Source organism: Agaricus bisporus (genome assembly GCF_000300575.1).
Source record: "Agaricus bisporus var. bisporus H97 unplaced genomic scaffold AGABI2scaffold_6, whole genome shotgun sequence".
Taxonomy (NCBI): Eukaryota; Fungi; Basidiomycota; class Agaricomycetes; order Agaricales; family Agaricaceae; genus Agaricus; species Agaricus bisporus.
Genome location: NW_006267369.1, coordinates 2,074,344 through 2,090,175, shown reverse-complemented (window position 1 = coordinate 2,090,175; position 15,832 = coordinate 2,074,344). Strand labels below are relative to the sequence as shown.

At 45.5% G+C, this 15,832-nt stretch overlaps 5 protein-coding genes across 5 annotated transcripts; 1 reads left to right on the top strand and 4 right to left on the bottom strand.

The window, feature by feature from the left end:
* Positions 1 to 129: 129 nt before the first annotated feature.
* AGABI2DRAFT_137009 (hypothetical protein) lies at positions 130 to 475 on the top strand. The gene is made up of 2 exons (XM_006462156.1): positions 130 to 356; positions 410 to 475. Exon 1 carries the CDS (start codon positions 159 to 161, stop codon positions 354 to 356), a length of 198 nt encoding a protein of 65 aa, XP_006462219.1. The 5' UTR covers positions 130 to 158; the 3' UTR covers positions 410 to 475.
* A 583-nt stretch (positions 476 to 1,058) lies between these two features.
* On the bottom strand, positions 1,059 to 3,038 carry AGABI2DRAFT_206463 (hypothetical protein; the record flags this gene model as incomplete). The annotated part of the gene is made up of 10 exons (XM_006462155.1): positions 1,059 to 1,254; positions 1,330 to 1,403; positions 1,466 to 2,135; positions 2,184 to 2,225; positions 2,275 to 2,314; positions 2,369 to 2,393; positions 2,465 to 2,487; positions 2,544 to 2,704; positions 2,762 to 2,827; positions 2,880 to 3,038. 10 exons carry the CDS (start codon positions 3,036 to 3,038, stop codon positions 1,090 to 1,092), a joined length of 1,425 nt encoding a protein of 474 aa, XP_006462218.1. The 3' UTR covers positions 1,059 to 1,089.
* A 343-nt stretch (positions 3,039 to 3,381) lies between these two features.
* AGABI2DRAFT_186233 (hypothetical protein) lies at positions 3,382 to 8,110 on the bottom strand. The gene is made up of 11 exons (XM_006462154.1): positions 8,028 to 8,110; positions 7,779 to 7,979; positions 7,662 to 7,727; positions 4,997 to 5,157; positions 4,918 to 4,940; positions 4,833 to 4,857; positions 4,741 to 4,780; positions 4,649 to 4,690; positions 3,928 to 4,597; positions 3,793 to 3,866; positions 3,382 to 3,730 (listed from the first exon to the last, which is right to left on the bottom strand). Exons 2-11 carry the CDS (start codon positions 7,938 to 7,940, stop codon positions 3,566 to 3,568), a joined length of 1,428 nt encoding a protein of 475 aa, XP_006462217.1. The 5' UTR covers positions 7,941 to 7,979; positions 8,028 to 8,110; the 3' UTR covers positions 3,382 to 3,565.
* Positions 8,111 to 8,766: 656 nt separating this feature from the next.
* AGABI2DRAFT_70538 (hypothetical protein) lies at positions 8,767 to 9,618 on the bottom strand (the record flags this gene model as incomplete). Its single annotated transcript, XM_006462153.1, has 3 exons — positions 8,767 to 9,162; positions 9,209 to 9,428; positions 9,491 to 9,618. The coding sequence occupies 3 exons, from the start codon at positions 9,616 to 9,618 to the stop codon at positions 8,767 to 8,769; spliced, it is 744 nt and encodes a 247-aa protein (XP_006462216.1).
* A 1,340-nt stretch (positions 9,619 to 10,958) lies between these two features.
* Positions 10,959 to 12,214, bottom strand: AGABI2DRAFT_186232 (hypothetical protein; the record flags this gene model as incomplete). The annotated part of the gene is made up of 3 exons (XM_006462152.1): positions 10,959 to 11,855; positions 11,913 to 12,022; positions 12,093 to 12,214. 3 exons carry the CDS (start codon positions 12,212 to 12,214, stop codon positions 11,176 to 11,178), a joined length of 912 nt encoding a protein of 303 aa, XP_006462215.1. The 3' UTR covers positions 10,959 to 11,175.
* Positions 12,215 to 15,832: the final 3,618 nt, after the last annotated feature.

Genomic DNA, 15,832 nt, shown 5'->3' with positions numbered 1-15,832 from the left:
ATACATCATGAATGAACAAGGGACCACCCCATTTTTTATATATAGCCAGGGGGTAAGCTAGCTTCTCTCTCGCACGAGAACTGACATTTGAGGCTGTATCTCTGAACGGTAAACGTGGGTTGCAATTGAGACTTTGAGTAGCTATGTCTGCTTCCCCCATGCTTTTATTCGAAAAATTTTCAATACTAGAAAATGATGACTCCAAGAGCGCAGCAACACTACGATGTGTCGGACACAACGGTGTACACAGTTGTAACGTAAACCTAATCATTAGCAACCGTGTCGCAACCGTGACGTTCGTCAGGAGATTGACTGGGAAAGAGTACTGCGTCGGTTACGTTAGTGAGGAGCTATAACTTGTGGAGTAAATTAGACGAGTGTATTTATACGTAGGCCTGCTTGTTCTCACCACGATCGGGGCAAGGGCATTACAACGATTTGACGACGATGAAGGCGACGATTGGTAGAGCCGTTCGAATGCCTAATATGATTCTAACGGACGATAACAAGAATGTCATGACGATGCGATGCGATAGTACACTCACTTCTTGCCATAATATATACCGGGCGGACCTCTCCATAATGAGGACGCGTAACCTCTTACTCGCCCAAGACAGATGTAACAGATCAAAAAAATTGAGTTGTCGAAATACCTCGTGTAGCGTATCGATAGGCATTTCGGTCATAAGCTTGAGTTTTCCGCGTCGGCCTGCAACATATCTGCTCGGTCTATCCGATCTTCCAACGTGAACTTATACTGCGTCCGCATCTTCACTAGGCACCGTTCTTTCATCAATCTATCTGAGCCTTGACATGGGTGTTGTCACACGTAGCTGTGGTTGTTACCTTGGCTTCCCCTGAGGATTAATGAACTTTTCCGAAACGACGAAGAGGAGTGGACATGACTGCCGCAGTTCAAGCTTTCAAGGACAGGGCGTGGTAAAGTATGACAACACCGTCTGATGTAAATCCCATTTGCCTGTACAGGATCATCAGCGTGTACAATGAAGTGCCCTATAGGTGCAGCTGTCTACTTACTATAGGGAGAAGAAAATGATCCCCTCATCTAAACAAGTCATATTACAGAATTTACAGCGAACTCGGCAAAATTGACCCTACAAACAGCGCAACACCAACAACCAACACGAGTATATAATAAACAAGATATCCTCCAAACCAATTATGCGCCATCGATAGCGAAAACAATGAATTTGCTACCCCAGGTCCAATACCCCGGGTCACACTGACAACCACCTGTACAAAACACATAACATAAATCAATTTGTAAGTAGCTTTTGGTATTTCGAGAAATCAAGGCAACGAACGAACCTGACACAATCCATTCGTGGCACCAACGGATGCTTTATTCGGGGAAGCAGCAGCAATGAAGATGAAAATGGCACCTGGATTTATGTTTTAATTCGACTCCGGAATAAAGTCGTATCATCAGCGATAGGACACGCACTGTATGCAAAGCTCGGAAGCATCGACAATGTAACTTGAGTAAACACGACGGCCCAGACGATAGGCCTCAGTCCTTGTTTACTAGCCAGATAGTTGATGACCGGGAAGAGGAGGAACAAAGGGATACAAGCAGCGATGCCCGTCATGAAAATCCTCTTCGAGCCCCAACGGTCGTGTATTCTAGCAAAGAAAAATACCTGAACGACTCCATTAAGGACCCCAAAGAACGACAAGATATCTCCAATGGTAGATGGAGGAAGGCCAAGTCCACCCAGTTCGATGGGCGTTGACAGGAAAAGAGGTTGAATCGCTCTAAAAGAAATATCCACCAGAGCCAAGAAAGCGTAGTTGGACGCAGCGATGATAACTCGAAATACCAATAATGATTTCAAAGGGAGAGGTTTGTCTATGGTTTCGCTCAGAACTGTCTCGGTACTTTGGTTGGGCCGATTTTTTCTCGCTGATTTGAAAACGAGTTCTCTGAATGTCATTGGTTGCTGGACTGTCTCTTTCAAATATAGGTAAGCGATAAGCCAAGCACAAGCAGAGTATGTTGCCGGGACAGCACAAGGAAGGAAATAAGGGTGCTTCTTTAGGAAGGAACTGTGGCCGAATACAGAGGGGAATCGTTCCGCAGGATGCGATAATGCCCCTCCAATAAAAGGACCCAACTAACAATCATATTAAGTCACAGAATCAAGAGTAGGACCACTACTTACAGTTCCGCCAGAGGCCCAGGCAAGTGGGGTGTAGGCGTACGCCTGGAACAGCTTTTGAGGTCAAATTTTCGGTACAGACGGCATTACTTACCTGGGCAATGTTCGTCGAATCTGTAAGTTCTGCCATCATGCTAAGGGGAACTATTCTGAGTTTCCATTTCCATCGCGACACCAAAAGCACCAACCTTTTAATGACCGCAATGTTCCCATCTGTAAGTTGGTCGAGAAGATGATTATTGGTGAAATGAGCAATTACAATGATCAGTACGAGACACACGTACTGACTGCTCCATTGGAGGCTCGGCTAATAAGAGAATATAAAATATGTACCTCTCTGATGGATACGGTTTGGAAGATTACCTGATCACTACTCCAAGAAAAGTGGTTGACAAGCCGAAGCAAAACATCGATAAGGAGAGGCCGAATAAGCCTATTAGTATGGTTGGTTTACGGCCGACTCTGTCAGAAAGTTGACTCCAGTATAGGACCGTCCATGCTTGGGTAAAGAAGAATAGAGAATGCTAATCACCGAGTACTCAGGTTAACGGTTGACCTTACAGGTAAGAAACTTAGCTCACCATTGTTCCAACGTAGTATCCAACCTTAGTTTCATCTCCACCAGTAATTCCAAGATCTCGAATGAGCTGGATGTCATATGGGTCAATTGTTATTCAACCAAACCACGATTCTGCTCACCTGTGGAGCGAACGGAGATATGACTTGGGAGGTCATTGATTCTCCGAGCTGCAAAAGGATTACAAGGGAAAATTGGAACCATGGTAAGGGCGTCTTTTGCCGAGGTGGCTGGTCCTGTAATAAAGGTGTTGCTTCATCTGTTGGTTGAATACTCGTCATAGTCTTCACGTTGTTTCAGGTGCCTCGGATGCGTGCTAGGCTCGTATCGATGACGAGGAGGATATGGAGGCCGGAGGAGACAGGCCTGCTTAGGAAACGAAAAAGTAAGAACAGAAAGGAAGGCCAGGGATGGGATCAACCGAAAAAAGTTGACTGCAATCATATAGGTCGGCGAGCGCATCACCAGGCATCAAGTCAATTGACTCAACTCGGACTTGATGGCCGTTATTTGCGAAGGGCTGATAGAAGCTGATAGATTACCGTGATCAGTGATCACTTTGCCTATCAGCTGATCTGAAAATGAACTTTTCACATGAGTGATGCTAACCCTGATTCGTAAATCGAGAAGGACGTGAACGGTATGATTGACATGAACGTAATACTGTACTACCAAGAGGATCTAAAATAAAGGAGCAAACTGATCTACAATTACGGAGTTTGTATCCAAAGAGTATGGATTCCCCTGAAGCACCCAGTCATTCGAAAACAGGTCCTCCCTGTAATTAGCGGTGGTATGATCTGGTGTCTCATAGAGAATGAGGCAACTTCGACCCCACAAAAAGCGCAACTCCAACAACCATTACGAATATATAGTAAACAAAATATCCACCAAACCAACCATGGGCTATCGACAGCGAAAATAGTGAGCTTACTATCCCTGGGCCAAGGCCCCGCGCCACACAAACAGCCACCTGTAGCGAAACACATGGATGAGTAAACGAAAGTGAAGTCTGTTCGTGTTGAGGCAACAAACCTGACACAATCCGTTAGTGGCACCAACGGATGCTTTATTAGGGGTAGCAGCTGCGATAAAGATGAAGATAGCACCTTGATTTTGATTACATTTTGGTTCGGCAATGAATGGTACCAATAGACATGAACCACGCACCATATGCACAGTTCAATGGTATAGACAAGGTAGCCTGAACAAACACGGTGGCCCAGACGACAGGCGTCAGTCCTTGTGTACTCGCTAGATAGTTGATGGCCGGAAAGAAGAGGTACAAGGGGATACCAACACCGATGCCCGCCAAAAAAACTCTCTTCGGACCCCAACGATCATTTATTCTCGCGAAGAAGAATACTTGAAAGATTCCATGGATTATACCGAAGAACGACAGGATGCTCCCGATGGTAGATGGAGGAAGGCCAAGACCACCCAGTGCAATGGGCGTTGACAAGAAAAGCGGTTGAACCACTCGGAAAGAGATATCCACCAACGACAGAAAAACGTAGTTAAATCCTGCCACAACTACCCTAGTCACCAACAGTGACTTTAGTGGTAAAGGTCTATTAGTATTTTCAGTAATGATTGTGTCCGGGTTTGTGCTTGGTCGAGATTTGTTCGCTGATTTAAAAACAAGTTCTCGGATTGAAATTGGCTGCTGGACCGTCTCTTTCAGAAATAGGTACGCGATAAGCCATGCGCAAGCAGAGTAAGTTGCTGGGACAGCACAAGGAAGGAAATAAGGGTGCTTCTTCAGAAAGGCATTGTCCCCAAATATGGAGGGAAAACGTTCGGCAGGGCGTGCCAGTAACCCTCCAATGAAAGGACCCAACTATGAATCTTAAAGGTCAAAAAAAAAGTTCAGGAGTGGGCCAATGCTTACAGTTGCGCCTGAGGCCCATGCAAGTGAGTTGTATGCGAACGCCTAGAACACCGAATCAGGTCACCAAATTCGACGAAAGCGACACTCTTTACCTGGGCTATATTCGTCGAGTCCGTAAGTTCAGTGACCATGCTAAGCGAATTCAACTCAGCGCCCTGCCCCATCATATATCAAAGACAGAAACCTTTTCATGACCGCAATATTTCCATCTTTTAGCGAGAAAGTCAATTGATGAAACAGGAATGTATAGAAATAACAGAAAGACCTACTAAGTGCTCCATTTGAGGCTCGGCTATCGAGATAGTATGAGTAAGAATTTCTCTGGGGGTGTTCCTTTCAAAAGATTACCTGAAAATCACGCCCAGGAAGGTCGTTGACAAGCCGAAATAATACATGGATATGGAAAGACCGAACGTGCCAATCAAAATGGCTGGCTTACGACCAATCTTGTCAGACAGTTGACTCCAATGTAGAACCGTACAGGCTTCGGTAAGAAAGAAGACAGAATACTAATCATCGGGTGTTCGAGTCAATGTTTGGCGTCATAGGTAGTAAAAAAACCAGCTGACCAACATTCCCACATAGTATCCAACCTTAGTTTCATCTCCGCCAGCAACTCCCAAATCCCGAATGAGCTGAATGCCTCGAATTAAACCGATTATTCAATCCGTCTATAATCATGCTTACCTGTGGGGCGAACGGAGATATGACTTGGGAAGTCATCGATTCACCGAGCTGCAAAAGGACTACGAGGGACATTTGGAACCGTGGCAAGGGTGTCTTTTTCCAGGGCTGGACTTGTAATAGAGGCGTTTCTTCATCTGTTGCACGAGTATTCGTCGTATCCATCGTGTCGTCTCGCCTATTAAACCATTTCATGAATAACCTAGGGATTGAATCAATGAGGCCCGAGGAAAACATGCCTTTTTGCAGAACGGTCAGAACCGCAAGGAAGGAGTTCGCGTGAAAAGAACGTCCTCAACCACAATCATCATTTAGCTCGGCCGGTTGAATCAACTTGGTGATGGTGATACGTAACAGAAGAAAAGTTTCGTGTTAAGAGAGCGTCTGGCCGTTACTTGCGAAGGGATGATAGGGCGGCTCGTGAACGTTTGAACACTTTCCCTATCAGCTGACCTGAAAATGAACTTTTCACATGAGTAATGCTAATCTGATTCGTAAGTTAATCGAGAAGGACGCGAACGGTATGATTGACATCAACGTAATATCTAAGTACGGAGCAAACAGGTTTACAATTACGGAGTTCGAGTTAAAAATGCGGGATTCATCCTCTAATGCAACCGTAGATGCTACTACTCGAAAACAGGGGTTCAAACAGTTCTTCAACTCTGCGAAGTAGCGTGGTATGATCCGATGTCTCATAGAGAATGAGGCAACGTTGACCCCACAAAGAGCGCAACTCCAACAGCCATTACGAATATATAGTAAACAAGATATCCACCAAACCAATCATGGGCCATCGACAACGAAAATAGTGAACTTACTATCCCTGGGCCAAGACCCCGCGCCACACTAACAGCCACCTGTAGCGAGAAACACATGAATTAGTAAACGAAAATGAAGTCATTCGCGCTGAGACAACAAACCTGACATAATCCGTTAGTTGCACCAACGGATGCCCTATTGGGAGAAGCAGCAGCGATAAAAATGAAGATAGAACCTTGATTATATCTTCGCTCGGCAATGAATGGCATCATCAGACATGAACCACGCACTATATGCACAGTTCGGTAGCATCGACAATGTGACCTGAACAATCACAGCGGCCCAGACGATGGGTGTCATTCCTTGTGTACTCGCTAGATAGTTGATGATCGGAAAGAGGAGGTACAAAGGGATACAAACCCCGATGCCTGCCAAAAAGACTCTCTTCGGACCCCAACGGTCATTTATTTTCGCGAAGAAGAATACTTGAAAGACTCCATTGATTATACCGAAAAATGACAGGATATTCCCAATGGTAGATGGAGGAAGGCCAAGCCCACCCAGTTCAATGGGTGTTGACAAGAAAAGCGGCTGAACCGCACGGAAAGAGATATCCACCAAAGCCAAGAAAGCGTAGTTCGATCCTGCTACGACCACCTTAGTCACCAACAGTGACTTTAGTGGTAGAGGTCTATTAGTATCTTCAGTGATGATTGTCTCCAGGTTTGGGCTGGGTCGAGTTTTGTTCGCCGATTTAAAAACGAGTTCTCGGATTGAAATTGGCTGCTGGACCGTCTCTTTTAGAAATAGGTAGGCGATAAGCCATGCGCAAGCGGAGTACGTTGCTGGGACAGCACAAGGAAGGAAATAAGGGTGCTTCTTCAGGAAGGCATTGTCGCCAAATATGGAGGGAAACTGTTCGGCAGGGCGTGCCAGTAACCCTCCAACGAAAGGACCCAACTGTGAATCATATTGTCAAGAAATAGCTTAGGAGTGGGCCAATGCTTACAGTTCCGCCTGAGGCCCATGCAAGTGAGTTGTACGCGAACGCCTATAACAGTGAACCAGGTCATCATATTTGACGAAAACAGCTTTTACCTGGGCTATATTCGTCGAGTCTGTAAGTTCTGCGACCACGCTAAGCGAACTCGATTGAGCACCCGAGCTCATCTTGATATCAGAGACTCAAACCTTTTCATGACCGCAGTATTTCCATCTGTTTATTGGAGAAAGTAAACTCGTGAACGCATAATAATAACAGAAAGACCTACTAAGTGCTCCATTTGAGGCTCGGCTATCGAGGTAGTATGAGTATGTATATCTGGGAGTATTATTATTCAAAAGATTACCTGAGTATCACGCCCAGGAAGGTCGTTGACAAGCCGAAGTAATACATGGATATGGAGAGACCGAACGTGCCAATTAGAATGGCTGGCTTACGACCGACCTTGTCAGAAAGTCGACTCCAATGTAGGACCGTAAAGGCTTGGGTGAGAAAGAAAATGGAGTACTAGACATCGGGTGTTCGAGTCAAAGGTTGGCGTCACAGGTAAGAAAACTAGCATACCATCATTCCCACATAGTATCCAACCTTAGTCTCGTCTCCTCCAGCAACTCCCAGATCCCGAATGAGCTGAATTCTTAGGGATAAACCATTATTCGATCCGTTCATAATCATGCTCACCTGTGGGGCGAACGGAGATATGACTTGAGCAGTCATTGATTCACCCATCTGCAAAAGGATTACGAGCCACAATTGGAACCATGGCAAGGGTGTCTTTTTCCGGGGCTGGTCTTGTAATAGAGGCGTTTCTTCATCTGTTGCATGAATACTCGTCATAGTCATCAGTGTCGTCTCGCCTGATGATTCAGGGGCCTTGACGGTCTGGGGTTTAATTCAGTGAGGGTAAATTAGAGCCTGAGGGAAACATGCCTTTTGGTAGAAAAGACTGTCAAGACTGTAAGGAAGGAGGAGTTCACGAGAGAAGGCCCCTTAACCACAATCATTTAGGTCTGCCGGTTGACTCAACTCGACGGCGATACGTAAGCCATTTCCTAGTCAAATGCTGAACAAAATGGCAGGAAAGAAATCTCGTGATTTTGAAAATCAGTCTGGTGACTCGTGGTCAGATATTGCCGAAACAAGGGCTCAATGAAAATGTAAGCGCGACGGTGTGACGTCGTACTCCGTTAGCCTCGGAGAGATATTCGTAGCTTGAGATCAAAAGCTAATTTATATTTGAGATCCAGAAATCCGAGCCTGGGGACACATTGGGGACACAGAGGACGGGTTACAAGGGCCTCATACAACGGGTCCTACTTCCTCTGATCCGTTAAATACGACGCCACCCCAGACTGACAATAATCCTTTCCGGCAAAATGAGGGATCTTACGATGCCGTGCTCTCCCAACGTAGCGATGTTAACGATGCTCTTATCTCTTCGTGTGAGATGCAACAGTAGTTTCCAGCTATAGTCCAACGATTCATTGTCCCTAGTGGCCTTCGATTATGCTACGCTGGATGAAGCCGAGTAGGACATCGAATAGTCCATTTCGTGGTTAATGTAAGGCAGAGCTCGTCCAGGAAGCAAGACCGAGCAGAGGTGGGTCATGTCAAGGCAATGTTGGCTTCCTTCTGGGGTCCTTCGAATCAAGTGTTTCCAAGAGTCTAGTCACATCCGTCTTAAACTCTTCCTATACAACAAAGCACTCAACTCAGCGATCCCTCGAAAGGCAAAATGTACACTTACGTTATCCTTAAACTCTCGAATCAGACCTTCAACCTGTCGCCACGCCCATGAAAACTTGGTCATCATCCTGTCTTGTTTTACAGCATCGGCGTCCAAGAATGTTGCTACTCTGATTTGTATATCGCGTGGTTTACTCCTAAATTCTTCCAATGTCAAAGGAAACGCTGCGTCTTTTTGACGACGCTCCTCTTCGAGCCGTTCCTCGATGGTAGCTTTCTGGCGATAAAGGGATGCGAGATGCGATGTCTGATTGAATATAGTGGTTGTTACGTGTGAAGAGACGGAGTAAATATAGTGTTGATCTGTGGAGGCCACCGGCTAAAAGGGTGATTAGCTGTGATTCAGACAAATAATAAGGGCATACGTCGCGTTTCTCAAACCACTCCACCCATCTGCCACGTCCATCTGATTGTTTATAGTCCTCCCTTGATTCTCTTCTTAATCTCTGGTCATCCAGATATTCCTCAGCATGAGCGGTATACAGCCGCTCTAAATCATTCTTGAAGTCCTCTTTTGCGGTGGCAATACGATCCTTAACCGAGGTTAAATCGTCTTTTCGAAGGTCTTCCTCCATTTCCTGGAAACTTAAATTTATTGTCATGTCATTACCACGCGGGAACAATCATGTTCACAAGTTCGCGCTGACCTGGGTATAGGACGATCCTTCTGTGTCAGGATGAACATGGCTGCGCGGTGCTTTTGGAGGGCGCGAAATCGTTCATGTTCCCCGGCGAGATCCTGTGGTAGGCCTCTGACTGGATAACCTGTTGACATGATGGCGCAAGTAGAGCTGCTTATGAAATCAAGTATGTTCGGTCCGGAGTCCAATTCAATATTTTCCACGGCGTACTACAACCTTTGACAAAAACTTGCACACAGGTACCGAGTGTCACTCATCCAAGCTTCAAAACCATGTCTTCCGAATTTTCATCGAAGGCAGATGGAATTTGTTACATCAATAACCGGCTTTCTCAGCTCGAAGAGCAGATCCAACTGATTCTCGCTGAACGTGTTTCGTTTCTCCATCAACTGAATGACTTCCAATCCTCTGACAGTATCTTTCCCGACGAGATCTTATCCGCTATCTTCGTAATGGCGTGCAAGCGCCCCGACGAGCTAGTTTCGCCTGTCGTTCTCGGAGCAGTATGCTCTCGATGGCGCAGAATTGCATGGGGTATGCCCTCCCTCTGGTCATCTCTAGGACCCATTCCTCCATGCCGCCCAATCCGACACGTGGATGTGGAAATACTGAGTTTGTATTTCCAAAACACTGCACAACATCCAATAGACCTCGACCTTCGCCTTGACTGCTTACCTCCTAAACGACGAGACTCGAAGGAGTTTCTCTATGTCATTTTTGAGGAGAATCCGTCCAAAGTGCAAAAACTCACTTTCTCCACTTCTAATTCAATCGCCACCTTCAACATGGTAGAGCGGGCTATCAAATTTTCTAATCTTCCATGCCTCTCTACGATTTCTTTCGTAGCAAGGAAAATTGGACACAATGTTCGTCCTACACCCTTACTACCAAACCTCTTTCGTTCTGCGATAAACGTTCGCACCTTGTCATTCGACTCGTACCAACTTTCCTACATGTGGGCGATATCCTGGAGTTCCATCACCGTGCTCCGATTGCGGAATATTGCCATTGATCAATGCGTACACATCCTTTCAATCTGTTCAAAGATGGTGGAATTTCATTGCTCGTTACCGGGTCCAGCCCCGGATGGGTTTCGGCCCCCCTCTCTCCCTGTAAAAGAACTCAAGAACCTGGAGATCTTTGATGTTAATCTAGATAGAGCGAAGTACATCGATGGATATCTGGTCAACGCCAATTCTCAGTGGGTATCTTGCCTTTTGGCGCATTTCCGGTTCCCCAACTTGAAGCACATGGGATGGGGAGAAATATCGACATCACCGGACACTTATGCATCGTTCCTCGGCGTTATGCAGTCTCTGATAACCTTCAAATGCACATCATTCCATCGTTCCTGTCATATAGGACGAATTTTACAGCTCCTGAGCTCCACTGTCAGAAGAGTAGATTTGCCGCACCTCACATACAACCCAGAGAATAATCTTCATACTTTGAAGGCTATTGTGGCGAATTTTATAGTGCCCGAATCTCAGGGCACGAGGAACCTGGAGCTTATCTTCCCTGATACCCCGTTCGGCTCAGGTTTATGCACAACTCTAGAGAACTTTCGCAAAATGGGTCTGAATTTGAAGATCAGTTCTACGGCGTATGACGTCTATCAATCTGCTTGATTGGTTCATTTGTCGAGTATGAGTAATCGTCCCATTTCCATATGTCATGTCATAATTCTTTGTCTAAGAAGAATAAGGCTTTTGCCCAATAAATACCGAGTACTCGTAGTAAGTACCTGGCGTGGCTTCGCATTGGGCCTTGAGATCATCCAGCATAGCATCAAATGCCTCTTCATCGTTCACCAAACCCAAACCATCTTCATCCATAATGGGTTTTCTGAAGCCACGAAACAACTCTAAAATATTCTCCAAACCGATTCTTCCTCTTTCGCCTCCCCAAGAACCCAGAGGTAGCCGTATTTTCTCTACTAACTCAACATTCACGAACCCAGCTTGTTCCAGCCAACTCCCAAGATGTTTGACTATATCCCAAACCGCTACGCGTTTTCGACACAGTTCGTTCTTCAATGCATACGCCGTATGGTCTCGTATCATTTGTGACGGGGAAGTGAGTGTCCAGTATGGTTCTTGGAGTTGTACCCACCCTCCTGGGACGAGGACACGGTACATCTCGGATAAACTTTTTTTCCAGTGTTGCTCTTGGAGGGATCCGATGAGAAGGCGCTGGTGTATGAATGATATGTAATTATTCCATTCGTTTGGGAGAGACGTGATAGACCCGGTTTTGAAGGTGACATTGGGTGGTGTTAAAGATGGTGGGGGAAAGATACGTGATGAAATATCTATTCCTCGAAGTTGGACAGTCTCTGGAACATGTTTTGCTACAGAAGATAGCCAGTGACCTTCGTTATACTATGCATCAGAATTGATGGTTTCGCTGGCAGATAACTAACACTTACCTGAGCCTGCCCCGCTGTCAAGGATGATGTCTCCCTTCTTGAAAGTTATCGGAGGCAAGATGTACCTATTGTCGAAAAGCTCATAAAATAACTGACTTTGAAGATTCAATCTGGTAAGAACGAATGAGGGTGTGATCGAACCTATTTTGACTGAGAGTCAGCGATGATCGAAAACCTTACCGTTCTCGTTCTGTTTCATCAGAAGGAAGATAGTACGAGAATTCTGAAACTTCAGAAATATAGAATCGTCCAGAATCTCCTTCATTTCGTTGGGTAAAAACCGGCGAGGATGACCGTGACATAGCCGGAGGCCTGAGAGATAGTTTATGGAACAAAGCGAAACGACAGATGCTTGAGGGTGAGAAATCCGTTATCATCGTGTTTCAGCTATTCGCGTTGACTTACTACCAAATATACCTCGGGAGAATCTGTCTCCGTTTCTTTCAATCAATGATTGTCAGTCACATTCATTGGCTTCACCATCAACAGCAGAAGGTTATCCCATTTATCATGTGTACAGCGTTATTCAGAAGAAATAACAGACTTTCTCAACTTATATCATGAGGGCGAGAGGTTGAGAGGAGAGGAGAGAATAAGATGGGAGCTTGGACTTGGTTCGATCCCCATATCAGGAAATGGTGATGGTTCCTCCCACGAGATATTGGAAGATTCGTTTAAGACATCAAAGTACCTGAGTCGCTGAACACATGCAAATCCAATAACGATAACAACGTTTCATCAAAAATAAAGTGTCCGGGTATATTTTACATACGTTTATCCCTGCTCGCCTCCGTTACTCCCTCTGTACCATCACTAGTACTTCCGAAGTCCGTGGAGATTATATGGGATATCTCGGCCACTTGGAAAGTTGTCAATTTGCCCGTGGTCGAGTAATGCTCCTCCTCTGATCTGTTTTGTCCGACACGGATGATAATAAGGTTATACGCAATACCAATGATGGTCGTATGCTATGGGAACAAACCGCAGAGTTAGTCATTGACGTCGTTAACCCAACCTTACTACTATCTACTCAGATATCTACTCACCAGTAAACCAACCATGTGTATGGCAAAGTTATCATGGCCGAAGTAGACAAAAAAGTGTGCGATGCTAATGGCCAGGTACAATACACCAGATTCCATTAGGACGCGAATGAGGAACTGGATTTGCCTTGTCGTGCTGCTGTTCTCGCTGTCCTTTAAAAATATCCAGAGTCTTCGTATCAAGAGGCCTGAATAAAAGGAAAGTCAGCGATGAGCCCCATCTTCTGTCGTTTCGCAGTTCATTTGGCATTTAGCAACTCACCTGTGCAGTACGCACTCAACGCTATGGTCGAAGCCAAGAACGGAAGAAATACAATTCCTGGACCCACAGTCATACTGACTGTTGACCAACGATAGGGGCCATAGTTCTTATCGTGAATGTTCTTGACCTGTAGGAATAGTTGCATAATGACGCAGGTGACACCACCCAGCCAGAGGATAATTGGGAACCACATGACATGCATCTTCTTCACATAGGTGATCCAAAGGCGATACATCTAGAAACAAATGAGTATTCATTTTTCGTTGAAGATGTGTTCTGGGGAAGAACTTTCCAGAAGACTATTTGCAAGTAGGACAACAATCCCTGAGACGGTGCACTGTACAGTGCCAGAACAAACGTTAATTCAATCTACTTAGATCGTTGACTAACAAGGACTTACCCTCACAATGGCCTTCCAAGGCGGGTCTTCGTGATCGGCTAGTTGATTACCCTCTTCGACATAACTCGCCTCTGCCATGGACGTGCTCAGAGTCACCGACTGCGCAATCAACACAAGCACCGCCGTTATGTTGGTTATCGAAAGAGTATACCAATGAATATTCCTCCTGATTTTCCACCCATCGTCGGTAAAGACCAACCAGCGATTGGCAAAGGCAACAGAAATAAGATAGAAGCCGAGGAAGATTGCACCGGCGAAGGTGATCGCTATAGCCTGTGGTAGCAAGAATGGTGTCAAGTTTTTGATTCCCATGAGGCAGAACCTGAGTGACCAATTCCTGGCTCTCTTATATCATTCTATCAAATGGTTAAGTTTAACCTCTGTAAGGGGCGTGGACATAAGGGCGGGCCCGAATGACAGAACCCACGCATGTTGAAATGAGGCATTTCCTTTTGTTTTAGTACACGAACAATGTAATCCGTCGCGCCAGGCAACGTTCCGCCGAGACCATCTATCAAGTTTCAAGACTTTCATTGGTAGTTCCAGAGATTTTCCCATATTTATTTAGATGATTTGGCGTTGGGAGTTGGATCAAATTTCCAAGCATATGCATATATGAGGGGAGGGGACCTTGAAGGTGTACTTGGTACTCACTTGGTACTCTTCTTGAGCGTTCATCATGCATTCCTATGTTCATCAGCGACGTGAAGTACTTCTACCGGAAGCATTTTCTCAGGCAATTCCATGGAAAATGTATATTTGTCCGTGAAACTCCCAGACTGATACAAATCTTGAATCTTGATGAATGCCCTGCATGCGTATCAGCCTCAGTTCGTATCCATCACAAAGAAAAATGTCAGAAATGCCAGTGATAGACATAGCACAAAATAGAATATGATCTTGTCCATCTCCGCGCTCGGATTTTAGTGCATCATACTGCGACACGGTGCAGGGGAATGATCGATGAGCGCTTAGTTTGGTGAGAGCTTCTCGGAGGTGAAACCGTGTGAAAGAGCGATAAAGGCGGTACTGTGTGCTCACTTGTTGAGATCAGTTCGACAATCCCAGTTGATCTAATCAACTCACGCGATTTTTCCAGCGAATCTTCACAGGGCTTCGAGCCTCAAGATTTAAGCCATATAGACCCGACTAAAAAAAGCATTTTTTTGAAAGGATTAATCTCCGTAACATTTTCTGACACAATTGCCCTCACGTCGTGTGGCCACATACCAGATCGCGTCAAGTTCGACCCTGCCACCGAATGAACATGTCTAAAGGAAATATCTGGACGCCCAAGTCCTGACTCTGCAGTTCTAGCACTGTTGTCCACTCATTCCATCCTCCTCGTATACGGCTCAATGTTATGCCAGTGCATTGTTTGATTTAGGGAACAGAGCATGGAGAGATTTGTTTGGTGAGAGTGTTAAACAGACTTATTCGGAGCAGACAGAACTTCATAATTGTCGGTCTCGAGAGGGATGGTGATACAGACTTTGAGATGGAGGCAGTTGATATTCCATTTGACGAACAGACCGGTGAGGCTCAGTAAAAACGAGTTTGCATGTGTTTGACATGCAATTGACATGTAAATCGCATTTTGGCAAGATTTTCGCTCAGAGGATGTCATTTACGTGCGAATTATATGCGATTAGCAATTTAGCATGCAAATGACGACCCTCACTTCCTCGAGGTCGCCATGCATGCCTGGAAATGAAGAGATGTCGCATCCAAAAGGATTGTTTTTGCTCTACCTTCTTCATGGTATCCATAGAAGCCCGGGTCCAACCCCACCTATCATTCTTCTTTCGTCTACTCTAGCGATAGTGTACCACAGCTTGTGTTCGAGCGTCGCATAATAAATCTGGTTCAAAAGAAAAAAACAAAGAAAAGCAAAGTTATCGACTGTGCCCAAGTTATCTAGAGATTATAGTCCACTGGCGCCGACACCAACACGTTCGATGGCCACAAAGTTGCTTGAGGCCGTGGGAAAGTGGTTCCTTGAGCCTTCTTCGAACGAGGAAACTCGAGGGCTTGAGGATACTTTTCTCACGCCTTCATTACTTTTTGATGGAATTGCAAGAGTGTGAAGGTCTGCCACCAACACGAGTAAAACGAAGGGCGGCAGCAGAGCGTGATCTTTGTGAGCTGCGTCACGAGTCACGAAGGTAACGCCCTCTTACCTTCGGACTCCTACGACGGACAGCAGCTCAACAGC

Excerpts from the sequence above, each read along its gene's own strand:
- AGABI2DRAFT_137009 (XM_006462156.1), top strand. The coding sequence starts at position 159 with ATGCTTTTATTCGAAAAATTTTCAATACTAGAAAATGATGACTCCAAG.
- AGABI2DRAFT_186233 (XM_006462154.1), bottom strand. The coding sequence starts at position 7,940 with ATGACTATGACGAGTATTCATGCAACAGATGAAGAAACGCCTCTATTA. Across the intron at positions 4,858-4,917 it reads AGCCTCAAATGGAGCACTTA|ATGGAAATATTGCGGTCATG; the intron begins GTAGGTCTTTCT and ends TCTCGCTAAAAG. Across the intron at positions 4,691-4,740 it reads ACTCGACGAATATAGCCCAG|GCGTTCGCATACAACTCACT; the intron begins GTAAAGAGTGTC and ends TCGGTGTTCTAG.